The sequence below is a fragment of the Onychomys torridus genome, chromosome 11 (genome assembly GCF_903995425.1).
Source record: "Onychomys torridus chromosome 11, mOncTor1.1, whole genome shotgun sequence".
Lineage (NCBI taxonomy): Eukaryota > Metazoa > Chordata > Mammalia > Rodentia > Cricetidae > Onychomys > Onychomys torridus.
The window spans coordinates 24,555,042-24,569,067 of NC_050453.1; the positions used below are offsets into that span (position 1 = coordinate 24,555,042).

The 14,026-nt window shown below is 48.2% G+C and overlaps 1 protein-coding gene across 3 annotated transcripts in view; it reads left to right on the top strand.

Annotated features, from left to right (window-relative positions):
- The window catches only part of LOC118593445 (carboxyl-terminal PDZ ligand of neuronal nitric oxide synthase protein), a 91,052-nt gene extending 83,648 nt beyond the window's left edge, over positions 1 to 7,404 (top strand). For all 3 annotated transcript variants that reach the window (XM_036202918.1, XM_036202919.1, XM_036202922.1), the window contains 2 exons: positions 2,723 to 3,050; positions 3,897 to 7,404. In XM_036202918.1, the coding sequence (XP_036058811.1) occupies positions 2,723 to 3,050; positions 3,897 to 4,392 (824 nt within the window). In that variant the 3' untranslated portion in view covers positions 4,393 to 7,404. The remainder of the gene's footprint in view (positions 1 to 2,722; positions 3,051 to 3,896) is intronic.
- The last annotated feature ends 6,622 nt before the right edge of the window (positions 7,405 to 14,026 follow it).

Here is a 14,026-nt window from a genome sequence, read left to right on the forward strand (position 1 = left end):
TGCTTATTGTTATGCAAGGCCTTGTGGATAATAAAGGCACTCTAAGATTCGATAGCCCCTTCGAAGGGTCTTCTCCTTCTGTTATATAGACCAGGTGTAGTTCCTAGGAAAACTGAGGTAATGAAAAAGAAAGCATAGAACAGACTTTAAATTGCTGAGGAATTCAGCATCTTTCACAGACTATATTATAGAAAGTAGAGAAGTACAGAAAATCCAAATGAGGCATCATCTAGTTGTTTGTTAAAGGTGTGCTTTGGAAGTAAGAGGCGCTCATGATTTATGAATCACACTGATGGGTAGTTTTAGTGTTTCCGCCTTTTAAACTGAGTGGACTTGCTCTGACATTATAAAAACCACCAGAGAATTATGAGATCCAGGAAACAGTGGAGAACTTGGTGCTCCTAACACACACCTATAGAGCATTGCATATAATTCCTTTCTGTTCTGTGCTCCTTCTGGATGGAAGGGGGAGGGGAATAGTGAAATTAATTTCCAAATAACCTCAGCTAGCTTGCAGAGTGCCTAAGTAAATAAAATGAAAGGATTTGAGTCACAATGGGCAAGTTATTCCAAAGTGGATGACATGGCAATACAAACTCTTAAGAGAATGGTCAGGAGCAGCTGTGAGGTAGGCTGAGGGCTCTGCCAGTGTGATAGGTGCACATCTGGAGTCCAAGCTGCTCAGGACTTGTCACAAATTCCCTGGCATGCCCATCCCACCACACAGCAACTCCACCCCAGGAGACCTAAGGAGCTGCCAGCCCATATTCCATGAGAAAATGTGCCCATGGGTCAAGATACTCAGAGGTGAAGACTATGGAAGTCATCCATGGGTAAGAGTTCTGCTCTTCTTCCCATGGCTTTCTCTCTTCCACCCAAGGACCCTTCCAATACAAGTTATCTAGCTGATTGATTCAATTGGGATTTCTCAACTCAAATCACAGAAAGCGAAGCATTCCCCCTGGCCTGGAACTTAGCAATGCAGGACAAATGAGAAGAACATGAAGACTTATCCTCAGGCAATCATAGGAAAGGTTTACTGAGATAGACCCTTAGCAGACGTATTGACAATGGGAGCCCGGGGACCACATGCAACCTCTCTTCATCCAGATAGACAACAAAGAGAACAATGGCCATAGACAACTAAGGCTATTTTGATGACCTAGATGAATTTTTAGAGAGAATGTGGATGCCCAGATGTCAGTGTGTCCTAGTCAGGGTTACCATTGCTGTGATGAAACACCATGTCCAAAAGCAAATTGGGGAGGAAGGAGTTTATTTAGCTTATGCTTTCACCTCCATAGACCATCACTGAACGAAGTCAGAACAGGAACTCAAACAGGACAGGAAATTGGAGGTAGGAGCTGATACACAGGCCATGGAGGGGTGCTGCTTACTGGATTGCTCTCTGTGGCTTGCTTGGCCTGTTTTCGCATAGAACCCAGGACTACCAGCTCAGGGATGGCACCACCCACAATGGGCTGGGCCCTCCTCCACCAGTCACTAATTAAGAAAATGCTCTATAGGCTTGCTTATGCCATGATCTTATGGAGGCATTTTCTTAATTGAATCTACCTCCTCTCTGATGACTCTAGCAGTGTCAAGTCAACATAAAATTATACAGCACCCCGTATATGAGCAGCATAGAGCCTGGAGCTCCAGCCATTTCAACAACAGACTTCATGGCTACTGTCTTATCCTTCCTAATTCTCCACCAGCAAAGTGAGTTTGGGCAGTTCATCTGAGATGCTCATTGAGTACCTGCTGTGTACCAGGCCCAAGATACAAATTGGTGTTGAAGCTACAAATACAAAGATACATGGAGTGTGCCCTCAGCCTTGGGAATATTTACCATCCAGTAAGCCAACCCTCAAACTAACTGTTCAAGCCATACAGAGGTCCCAAGAGGACCCTCTTCCTTAGCCACTCCATGACCCAAGTAGAGGAAAGAGCCTAAGACTCTGGGTTAGAAGGCCTGAGTTCTGATTCTAGCCAACCCACAGCTAGTGTCCTGATGCCAGGCCTGCAGTTACTACTCTGAGCCTCTCCCTAGTCTAATGAGCTCCTTTAATAGGTTCTCATGGGGACACGTGGGCAGGGGTTTGTCAGGACAGTTGTACTTCTCTGGAAGCAGGGCCCTGTCCATGTGGCACACACTGGGTCTGATTGACTCTCTGGCCGCTGTGTCCACAAACTTACGTACTCTCTCAAGTTCCACTCCAGAAGACCTTAGGAGCTGCTGGCTCATACCCCATGGGGAGAATGTGCCACACATGTGGCTTTCAGTAGGGAGCTTCCGACACAGATCCCTGTCTGCCCTTCCTGCAGCAGGTCCTGTTCCCAGTGCCTGAGTCAGAGAGTGCAGTGTGAACTTGTCACATTTCATTGTTTCCTCCTCATTTTGTCTCTGCTTCAAAGGGCCTGGTGACCTTAAGGCCAACGAGGTCAAGCCACGAGTCAAGGAGGCTGGTTTAAAGGAATACGCCTGACTTTTTACAACTGGAGTCAGTCACTGATTAACCAGGGTGGGGGAACAACTGGAATATTTGGTCTCATGTCCTATCCCCAAAAACTACCCTGGGAAAGTTTTAAAGCATCTTTACTAGAAGCTTCCAAAGCTTTGTGAGATGATGAGTGTGCTATAAAAGAAGGGAAGCTGAGTGACATAGTCCAGGGTCCTGCTCCCCTCCACTTACATGTCTTCTCTCTTCTTTGTTCATAGTTGACCACAGCATGTTCGAGAATTTGAACACGGCCCTCACTCCCAAGCTCCATTCCAGCCGTTCCTTCCCCCACCTGTCCAGATCTGCGGCCCCAAGCTCCATCACCCCTGGCTCTACAGAGCCAGGAGGCCCAGGACTGAGGGTGGGCAGCAGCCAGCACCTTAAGAACCTGGGTAAAGCCATGGGGGCCAAGGTCAATGACCTCCTGAGAAGAAAGGAGTCCTCAAGCCTGGGCAGTGTGGGTGTGATGGAGATTAACAAGACTGCTGGGGCCCAGCTGCCTGGTGGGGAAGAGGCAGCCTGTGAAGCCTGGCTGGAGGATGAAAGGTGAGTCTTCTCATCCGCCCATTATCCCACTCGAAGATGTAGGAACATGGACAAACTACACTGAGTTCAGGAGAGAACAGACCCAAGGAGGGGATGAACAATTGTCGAGAAAAACGGAAAGAGATAGGCCTGTGTTGATGAGAGCCCACTTCAGCCTTCAGAGAAGCGCTTCCAGCCTGGGTGTTGTGTCACACTGTAACCCAGGCTAGCCCGGAACTCACGCTCCAGCCCAAGCTGACCTCAAAGTCAGGGCAATTCTTCTGTCTTGGCTTTCCTGGGATTAGAGCTGGGAGCCACCATGCCAGGTTTAAATTTACTTTCATTTGCAAATTACCCAAGTTCAGAGAGGTAGCTGTGCCTCTCAGTATTTGGAACTGAATTTGAATCCTGGTCTTGCCCAGAAACTCCCCACATGGGTTCTGATGCCAGCCATTCCTCAGAACTGCTACTGTAGACTGAGTACCTGACAGGAAGGGAGAAAGCTGCTACAGCTACTTCCGTTTCCATCCATCAGCTCCCTTCTGGGCCTTGATTCCAACACCATGTCATGAGCTCATGTGCCCTTTCATGGTTCTTGGGTTCTGAGATGACTGGGATCTTTATCCAGCCTCACAGAGGCAGCACTTTGTGCCACTCTGAGCACTGAATGAGCGGGGAACAGCCCCATAACTAATTGTGCTGAAGTTGCTCAAGTCTGCACCCTAAACCCAGAATGAGCACTCAACAGAGGAAGCATGACCTGGGGTGGGGGTGGGGGAGTGTGTGTGGAGGGGCAGCTGGAGTAGAGAATTGAGACTGGTGTCTCACCATCATAAAGCCTGGATGTTTATTCTCACGGTCCTGCAGGTCAGTCCAAGAAGCCTTCCCTCTGCTGGATCCTCCACCTCCCATAACCCGGAAGCGAACCCCTCGGGCCCTGAAGACCACCCAGGACATGCTGATTTCATCGCAGCCCGTCCTAAGCAGTCTCGAATATGGGACAGAACTGTCACCTGGGCAGGTCCAGGACTCTCCACCTACTTCTCAGCCTGTCTCTGCAGATACTTCGAGGCCAGAGTCTACCATTGAAATGGGAGATAAGGGAGAGGCTCTGCCCAATGGCGAGGTGTCCCTCTTGGTACCTGACCTAATACACAAGAACAGCCAGGAAGAATCCAAGCTAAAGGCAACTGAGTGCAGAAAAGCCTCCTCCCCTGGCTCCATTGAGAGGAATGGCCTCAAGCTCAGCTTGAGCCCCATCAGCCTGGCTGAGTCCTGGGAGAACAGCAGCCCGCCTCCACGGGCAAGGACCTCCAGTCTGGACAAGGAGAGCCTTCACCCAGACCTGCTGTCCTTTGAGTAGTATGTCTTGTCTTCCCTGCTGAACATGCTCTTTATCCTCCACTGCACACAGGTCCTTTGCCCCAACTCTGCCACGTCCCCATCTTTCTTGTGGCAGGTACAGCAGAGCCCGCTTTCTACCTGAGGTGTTGGGGGACCAGATTGCCACAAGTAGCCCCAGTGAAGGAGTCTGCAGAATGGCAAAAGGATGGGGGTGCCATCTCTAGTCAATCCCACTTCTCTGTAAGATCTTCTGGCTGCTGTTGGAACTCATCTACCCTCAGGCTCGTCCCAGCTTCCTACTGGATTACAGGGCCACTGGCTTAGGAGGATGGATCTAGCAGGAATTCTCCTTGCCTGTCTGATCAGATGCATATGCTATCTGTTCTTATACACCCCTACCCCGACAAGTCCTGATTCTGTCCCTTTCTTCCATAGTGGTCCAAGGACTCTCCCTGCCTTGAAGGAAATACAGCTAGGGAGGAATGGTAGGTTTGGCTTAGTGATGGGATCCGGCCTGGAAAGCTACACCATGACCACAACCTCACCATAGTTCTTTCAGCCTCTAGGCCATGTGGATCCCTAGCCACCACCTTTCCTCTGTTGCTGGGTTAGGGCCAAAGAAGGTGCTTCCAAGACCTGGGACCTTGTGGACTTCCTCAAAGGTTGAACCTCGTCACCAGGGTTCCTAGGGTTTTCCCATCCAGCGAGATATACCCCTGCCTCTCTGGGCAGGCACTTCGGAGACTAGTATGGGCAGTCGTGCTGGGGTTCCTTGCTATGTGTGTGAAGACAGAGGTAGGCAGGCCCCTGCAGAAGCAGCAGAGAGTGTCCTAACATTCAAGAGGAGAGCTTGGGAACACGGAATGGTCCTGCAAGAGCCGAGGGCAGAGATCATAGAGAAGAGTGAAGTGAGGACTGAGAAGGGTGTCACTGAGAGTCAGAGCAGCTTCTCAGGCCACTCCACACCAAGAATGAGGCAGTGCCAGGGCCTGGGAACAGTATGTGTGAGAGCCAGGGTGGGGCATGTGAGAGACTGGAATGTGGTGAGGACTGTGGTGGCAAAGCGGTTGTGAAAGTGGAAGTGCTTCTTTGTGCATGTGCTGAAGGGGCCTGCGTTCCCTGCAGCAGCAGGCCTGCCCTGAGATACCCCGAGCCTCTCTCTGTCCTTTATCCCAACGATCCTCCTCTGCTTCTGCCGGCAGGAACTGTGTAAGGAACCAGCAAGGTTTATCAACCCTTGGCCGGTTCCTGCCTTCCAGGTTAACTTGCTTTGGGTTCTTTTCTCCCTCCAGGGGCCCTAGCATGCTGTCTTCCCATGGCTTGGAGACTCTGTAGTGATCCCAGCCACAAGGGTCTTTGTAGCCAGAAGAGGACATCCCTTGTCTCGAACAAGGAGGTCAGAGCCCCACAAGGAGGCTGGGGATGGTGCATCCAGCCAGGGCAGGCCCTGTAGTGTTCATCTGACTCTTCTTCCTGTGGTCTTTCCTTTGCTGTCTGCTGGGCTTCCCATCTGTGAGACTGGGACACACAGGCCTCGCTTCCCAGCTCAACATCACCAGCGTGCTGCCCTCTTCCCAACCAGCAGACATCTGAGCTAACTCCTGCAGAACCAGAATAGGAGGCCGCCGCGGCGGGATCCCTGGGATGAGGTTTCCCTCTCATATACCTGCTTAAGCAGCTGTATGGCTTTAGCAATCTCTGCCCTCTGACCCTCTTCTCTGACCCCGTCTTCCAATGCCACAGAGAACAAGGCTTCATCCCATGCTCCCTGCCAAGTCCTGTCTCTTCCTCTCAGATGAGAACCCATGCAGCCAGGCATCTGAAGGCCCTGATGGAGTATACAGGATGGTTAACACATATGTAGCACATGTGCCTTCCTCCAAGAACATCCCAAGGATGTGACATCTGACCCTGAAGTCAGAGAAGTCCTTAGGACTAGCGTTTGAGGACCTATGAATTTCCCCAGAGTGATTTGTGATATAACTTGAAATAGAGTGAGTCTAGGCTGTGGGGTGGAAAGTCTAAGCAAACACTAGAGAGCAAGTCCAATGTAATCTGAGCTCTCCAAACCAGAATCTTGGTTTGCTTCTCTGATGGGAAACTCAGCTGGTAGCTGCTCTCTGGGGCTGCCCTTCCCCAGAGGCTAAGTGATACTGTTGCCTAAGACTGACAGCTTGGCTTGGCTTGCTTAAGCACCCAGGATACTGCTAGAGTACTGACCCTCAGGCCCAGGATTAGCCAAAAGATCCCACCACATTGTCCCAGGACCCATGAAAAGGAAATTTCTGAGTACTTTAGACTTGTGTTGGATGTTGAATTAGGTTTCATGGATGCATACACCAACTCCTAGAATCTTGGTCATCTCGCAGCTACAGAAGTGATTCTGCTACCTTGGGAGATCCTTTGAGACTGAGCCGCATCTTAGATGCTGCAGATGCTGCAGATGCTGCCTGGTGCTGGGGCTAAATGCTTCCCAGGGACCTTCAAATCCTCTTGAGGGCTTTGATTCACATCAGCTCTTCCATCTAGTGCCCCCAACAGGCTCACTAACCATCCCAGCAGTCTGGCCTGTAGCATAGCAGCCTTCATAATGAATCAGTATCCTCTGGGGGCTTGGTCTTTGGGTAGCTTGATCTGCATTGGGGCGGGGGACAGGGGGACAGGCTAATGGAGAGGAATGGAGAATCTAACTTCTATGTTTAAGAAGCTGGGGCCTTGGAGCCTTTTTCTCCCCACTTCTTTCCAGCCCCATTGTATACCCCCATTCAGCCCATAGCTTTACCCTGAGAGATCACAAAGTCTGCTTCCAAAACCCTGGAAAGAGGGTGTTCCCTTCCTAGTCCCAACCCACACCTCTCTCTAGAAATGTATCTGTGAATGTTCTGTATCTGGGAGACATGAAGACATGTGTTTTTATTCCATCATCTTTTACAGAACAAGTTTGGTCCCTGTTTGAAAGAACAAGATTATAGTTCTATTCTGAGTATTTTTTAGAGAGTTCGTATTTATATTTTTAGAGATTTTTTTCTTGTAGAAGGAAATTGCATAATAAAATGATAATGTGTTTTGCTGGCTTGTCTTTTTTCTTCCTGACGGGTGGAAAATTCTGGAGTCCTGGGCTCCTGGAGGCTCCCTGGGTAGGTGCAGAGCCATGACATTTTGCTTTGCAAACCTGTAAGACTGGGGAATGAGGGAGCTAGAAGAGATGAGGAAGAGGGTTACTGCAGACTAACCTCCAACTTGACACTATTAGAGTAGTGAGGATGAGTTAGGACGGACCATCTTTTATGCCACAGACTAGCTGACTGCTGTGAGGGTCTCCATCTATGACTTTCTAGACCATCAACATGATGTGTACATGTCCAGCCCTCCTTGGGAAGCTGTAAGGAAACACACATGCCCACTAACTCCTTCTGAATGAAGATCTTTCTTACCCCAGGGTCCACAGTCTGCTTCCATCACAAAGGGATGGAACAACATGCTCATGTGTGCACTCTTCCCCACAGGGACCAGAGCAGCTCCCTCAAAGGGAGTTAGCATCAGTGGCTACCAGAAAAATACTCAAAGCTGACAGCTTTTGGGAAATTGCTCTCCCGTTGCTGCTCTGGACTGCAACAGTCCTTGATGTCATTTGCTGATATCATGAACAAGAGCTGGCGTGGAGTCCCTTTGCCCTTACTGCTGTCAGAGCTCAGGGTCCAGAGGAGTAATGCTCTAGAACAGCAGTTCTGAGCCTGTGGGTCATGACTCCTTCAGAGTTGAATGACCCTTTCATAAGGAGTCACCTAAGACCATCAGAAAATACGGATATCTATATTATAAGTCATGTTATGTTATGGTTGGAGGTCACTACAACATGAGGAACTTTATTAGAGGGCTGTTGCATTAGGAAGGTTGGGAACCATTGTTCTAGAGAATTAGTCAGGCCTCAAAAGGAAGAAGGTAGAGAAGAAATGGGAAGAGAGGGAAAGGGGCTTCTATAGTTTTCACACAAGCTACTCACATTACCAGAGGGGGAAGATAGGGGCCTTTTTGTCTAGACCTTTCATTTGCTGCCTTGACTAAACCTTGGTTTGGAGTCTATAGTCCAGCATGTAGAGGTTCCCTTGTTCTGTGTCAGGAACATCTCAACATGGGGTGAAGGCTCTGACCTTTTCTGCATCTCAATGTATTTTCCCAGAGGTAGCAAAGAAGAGAAAAACTGGGTTTTCTAAGCTAGCTTGCTTGCCCCACTGTGGGGCACAGCTATGTTATTCCAAGAAAGCAGGAGTAATACAAAAACCAACCCAGCAGTATTCCATGCATGGGAAAATGCATTGAAAATACTTACAATAGCAACATTTTTCTTTAAGTGTGTGCTCTGATGACCATTCTTTAGGCAAACTCTCCCATTGGATGGTTTGGGGATCTGCTTCTGTCATCAATTCAGGTGTGAAATGTGCCTATTACATGTCCTCCTTTCCCACCACTGTGCAAAGTTGGTTTAGGTTTTGGTTTTTTGGTTGGGTTTTTGTTTTTGTTTTCCTTTTTTTTTTTTTTTTTTGCCTACAGTCAAGTGTGCAGAAATGGTTATGAAAAAAGATTTTAGGGAAATTTTTAAGTGTAGAAATGGGTGTGCACATGACACTTTTTCAATGCTGTCTTCTAAGCTGAACCATTGGTCCAAAAACTAAACTGCATTTTTATTCAGACACTGGAGGCAAGTGATACCGGGCCCTCTCTGTTGACAGTGGATGAGGATGCCATGCCTTCCCTGTAGATATTATGCTAACACAGTGTCTAAGAGCATGGCAGAACCACCCAAAACAGGCCAGTTAATTTCAACTGTAAGAATGCCCATTTCCTCTGGGTTTACAGCAATTGCTAGGGGACATGGACAGTCTCCTGGAGGCTGTTAACAACTCTCCTTTGTTCCTAGGGTCTGTGCGAAGCTGGTAGGGAACCCCAGCTGACATTCAAATGGAATGGAATTAGCACTTCTAAACAGTCCCAAACTCAGAGAATTCCCTCTTGGTCCGTTTGCTCACCGATTTTGGCATCCCTCTGAGGTCATTGTCATTGTCTCTTCATTCCCTGCCAAACCATGCCTCTGAGTTTCCCAGCCCAGCCTGGCCATAATGATTGTCTCTGAGTGCTCCCCACAAGGCCCTCCCAGGCACCCCACCATGGCTCTCCTGGGTGTAGGGCACGTACAGGTGGCTCCTGTGGGCAGACTCACTACACCCCTAAGTACAAGTGGCATGTCTGCTTTTCATCTCCCAAGAAAAGCTCACTTTGGAAGCTTCCCATTGTTCGGTGAAAGCCCTGTGAAGGTCTCTACCCCTCCAGTGAGCTTTCCTCCCTGCTGCCATTTGCACCAGGGGCACATGATGAAAGCCCAGACTTCTCACCACAGACTTCCTACTAATGAGAAAATTCCTCCGCTTTCTGTATCTAGGGACTGACCCTCTTGAGATTCAAGTCTTTGTGTCCAGCTTATCTCCAGCTGCTGCCATGATGAATAGTCCAGCCCAAGGGAGCCTGGGGGCAGCTCTACCCCTAGGAAACTTGGTTATTAATACAGACAGGGAAACAGTCCTGAAGAAATATTTAAGGACCAACTCGAATACAGGAGACTGCATTCTCTCTCGTGGGAGTTGCTTAAGATTTATGTTGGTTACATGGCGCAGGGAAACGTGGCCCGTGTTTTCCTTTGCTATAGGAAAAGAAAAAGGCCTACAAATAAAACCTACCAACAAACTGTAGTTTCCCCCCCCCCCCACCTCCTTTCACTGTTTCAACAGAGATCTATTTCCAGTGCCATCTGCTTAACTACCTTCTTTCTTTATACCTCCCTCCATTTGCCACCTTTTCTCTCCCAAGCTTCTGCTTCTTATATAATTCTAGTTGGCTCAGTCTGATGTTCAAGCACATCCAAGTGTTCAGCCCACACTGTGGGCCAACTCACAACTCCCCAGGAGGTTTGGGATTGTCCCAGCCACTGAAGGCTAGTAAAAGGAGCAGCCTGGACTTCTGTGGTAGAGGGGAGTCAATCCCATCAGCCCTATGAAGGACTTGAGACTTAAGCATCATTGATGAGGTCCTTGTGCCTACAATGGGCAGACCCAGCCTTACATCAGCTTCCCAGGCACCTCCTGGTTCTGGGTAAAGTCTGTTCCAATTGGTCTTCCTGGCTCAGCTCTGTCCTGGGTCCTCTGTCTGGAAGAGTCAGAAGAGCTGGAAGACACTCTGTAGTCGGTGGGACTTTTCTGGGAGCTATGTCTTTAAAATGTGGTATTAGTCTGTGGGAGCAGAGGTGTTAGCTAGGCCTCTTCCCTGTCAACTGGTGATTGTGGGTTGTATACACTGTGACCAGGCCTGGGGCCTTACTGTGAGACCAGGAATCAGCTGTCAGTGGTCCTCTGTAGTCTAGACCATCCTCTGCACAGCCTCAACTTCCCTTCCCTTCCAGGTTCATATGCTACCATTCCATCTCTGCCCCAGAACCCCAGAACCCCAATTGCCCAGAATTGCTTCTCTGCCTTTGTTTTTAGTTTTGGTTTTTTTGAGAAGGGGTTTTACTACATAGCCTAGGCTAGGCTAGAACTTGCAATCGTCCTGCCTTGGCTTCCCAAGTGCTGGGATTATAGGCATTCACCCCACAGCTGCCTCATCTAATCTCACACCTTCCTTCCCTCTGATGTTGTCCCACTGGCGCTCTGCCCTTCTTCTAGGTTTCCTGCCCTGACCACAACCTCTTGCGCTTTGCATGTGAAATCATGAGTTCCAAGCCAAGCTGAGCTTTACCTTCCCAGATAGTGCCATCAGCTGGGGACCAAGTATTCAAACACTTAAATGTGGGGAGTATTTACATGCAAACCGCACCCTACCCCACCATGCCCCCTCTGCTCTCCCACAGCACCTTGTAGTTTTGATCACATGTCGCCCATGTGGTTTGCAGAGCAGTGCAGCCTTCTGTGTCTCTCTGCAAGCCTCTGAGTGCTTTGGGGCAGGGGTCATACCATCTTCACATAGTGCTCCTCAGTTCCCACACGGCACCCATCATGTTGCAGGGACTTGGGATGGAATAGGCTTGCAATTTGATTTGTGTGGGGCAGATGAGCTGAGCTTACCTGGGTTTGGAGTAGGCAAACGCTGCTGCTGCTGCTGCTGCTGCTGCTGCTGCTGCTGCTGCTGCTGCTGCTGCTTCAGGCTGTCTTCCTCAGTGTCTGTCTGGAACAGCTTTCCTGGGCCTGGTTAGTCACTGCACAGGGGACCATGGGAGGCCATGCTCAAAAGGGAAACTGACTAATGGGCCAGTAGGAAGCTCATTTATGTCCATCCAGAGCCTTCATTAACTCTGCTCCCTGGATGGACAGGTGCTACCTTGCCGCAGAGTGCCCAGAAACCTGCTAATACTCTGCTAATGTAGGAATGCTAGGCACCTGCTGACGCCAGAGAGATGCTTACACCGCTGAGCTCCAGTTTTTCATACTCCTTTTTGTCATTCTAGACATTCATTGGAGCTTAATTACAGTCTCCAAATCGTCTGTGTAGTCCAGCAATTGTTCTGATCAATTTGCACACATCATTTCCTTTGTTTTTCTCAGTAACACTATACGAGCAATCGTAGGAAGCCCACTTTTCAGACACAATCTTTGACTATGTTCGGAAAAATCCACACACCTGATCCCATCAGTTCTCATATCTTGAGAGGGGGTATTTCAGCAGCACTGGGGGGGGGGGGCGGGGGGGGAGAGGAAGCGAACCTTACAACTGATGCAAAGCAGAATGAGCCCCCCTGAAGGCCAGGGTTTTCAGACTGGGGGATTGCTCCTCTTCACTGCCACCCACAGCTCTGTGTGTTTCCCTCACACCAGCTAATAAACAAGTCTGGGAACTAGTCATGGCCCAGAAATACCTTTTTTAGTTTGGCTTGCTCCAAGGATAAATGCAGTTTCCCTGAACACTGAACATTCATTCAGAATGGGAATTTAGAGACCCTCTCTTCTGCCCCTCATTTTCCAGAAGAGGAAACAGCAGACGATGTTTTTTAAATGGTGCTAGGCAGGAGTCTCATGGAATGCCCACAGTAATCCTTTGCAGTAAGGGTCTTTATACTTGTTTTCTAGGTATCTCCGATCAAAGTTTTAATGTCCGTCAGTAACAAAGCTGGTGTTAGTGTCTCCACAAAACATTCATTTTTAAAAATAATTTATTTATTTGTATTTTATATGTGCTGCTGTCTTGCCTTCTGTGAGGGTCTTGGATGCCCTGGAACAGGAGTTACAGACAGTTGTGAGCCGCCATGTGGGTTCTGGGAATTGAATCCAGTCCTCTGGAAAAGCAGCCAGTGCTCTCAACCACTGAGCCATCTCTGCAGCCCCCAAACACTCATTCTTAAGGGCGTTAGTAAGAATCCACTCTGAAATGCAAGCATTTCCACTTGCAGAAGAGTGGCCGGAATGGAGAGGCAGAAGTACTTGTGTTACAAACTCAGGGAGGGCTGGCTTATGTACTTCTCTGCTTATCGACTCTGGAGTTATTTAACTGGGCGCTGAGTCCTGCTTGGCAAATACCCGCCAAAGAAATCGTTCAGGTTTTGCAGCAACCATGGTTACTCAACAGTGCTCGAAACAAAACAAAACAAAACAAAACAAAAAAAACCTCTTGGTACTAGTTTTCTTGATGGCTAGCTGACCCCTTGTGGATCTATTTAGGATTGCAGCTTCTCATTCCTTCCACAAAAGGAAGATTTTTGTGACAAAAATGACATTAAGAAATGCTGCCCTCTGCCTAGAGTTGCTTGTATGTATGCTAAGCTCATTTGTCTTAGCATAAGATAAGTCGTTTGTGGAGGAAAAAACCAAAAGAGATGACATTTCTTAACTGGACTGTCTAGGTGGAGAGATAAAATAATCGGGAAGAAAATCTTTGAATGAAAGTGTAGGTTTTATTCCATTCTTTCCAGCGTGACCCGAAGTGGTCAGGTCATGTTGTACTATAATGCCTGCATGAGGCAATCTGGAATTTGCAACCTACTCGGGCTACCTAGCAAGTTCCAGGACAGCCTCAGCTACATAGTGATGACCTGTTGATAGAGACTGGGGGGTCTCCAAAAATTTGAGGTCCTGAGAATCAAATGATGTACAGAGTTTTAAGACACACACACACACACACACACACACACACACACACAGAGAGAGAGAGAGAGAGAGAGAGAGAGAGAGAATATTTGTTAAAACACACTACAATTGTACACGTTACATCATGGAATTTAAGATCATAAAGACAAACCATCCTTTAAGTTGCCAGGAAAAAAATTCAGCTGTGAAGGAGAATCTATTTGACAAGCTTTCTTGGTAAGACGCCCATGCACAAAGCTAAAGAGGCTGATGATAGTGACTTAGCATTCTGACATTGTGAGTTTGAATCTACCTACTACTTGCTATTTAGTTCAACTATGGCAATGTCGGAAAAGCGTAAAGTCTAAAAGACATTATAAAGCATTCAAGACCAAAGAATTGGTTTACCACTCAAAGATCAACTCTAATGAGAACACTGAAAATTTGCCAGGATACAAAAATCCCCTTGCAGTAAACACATTAGCAAAATATTAAAGTCAAGAAGACACTGTGTGCTTTGAGATGCACAAGAAGAAAGAAGGGGTAATT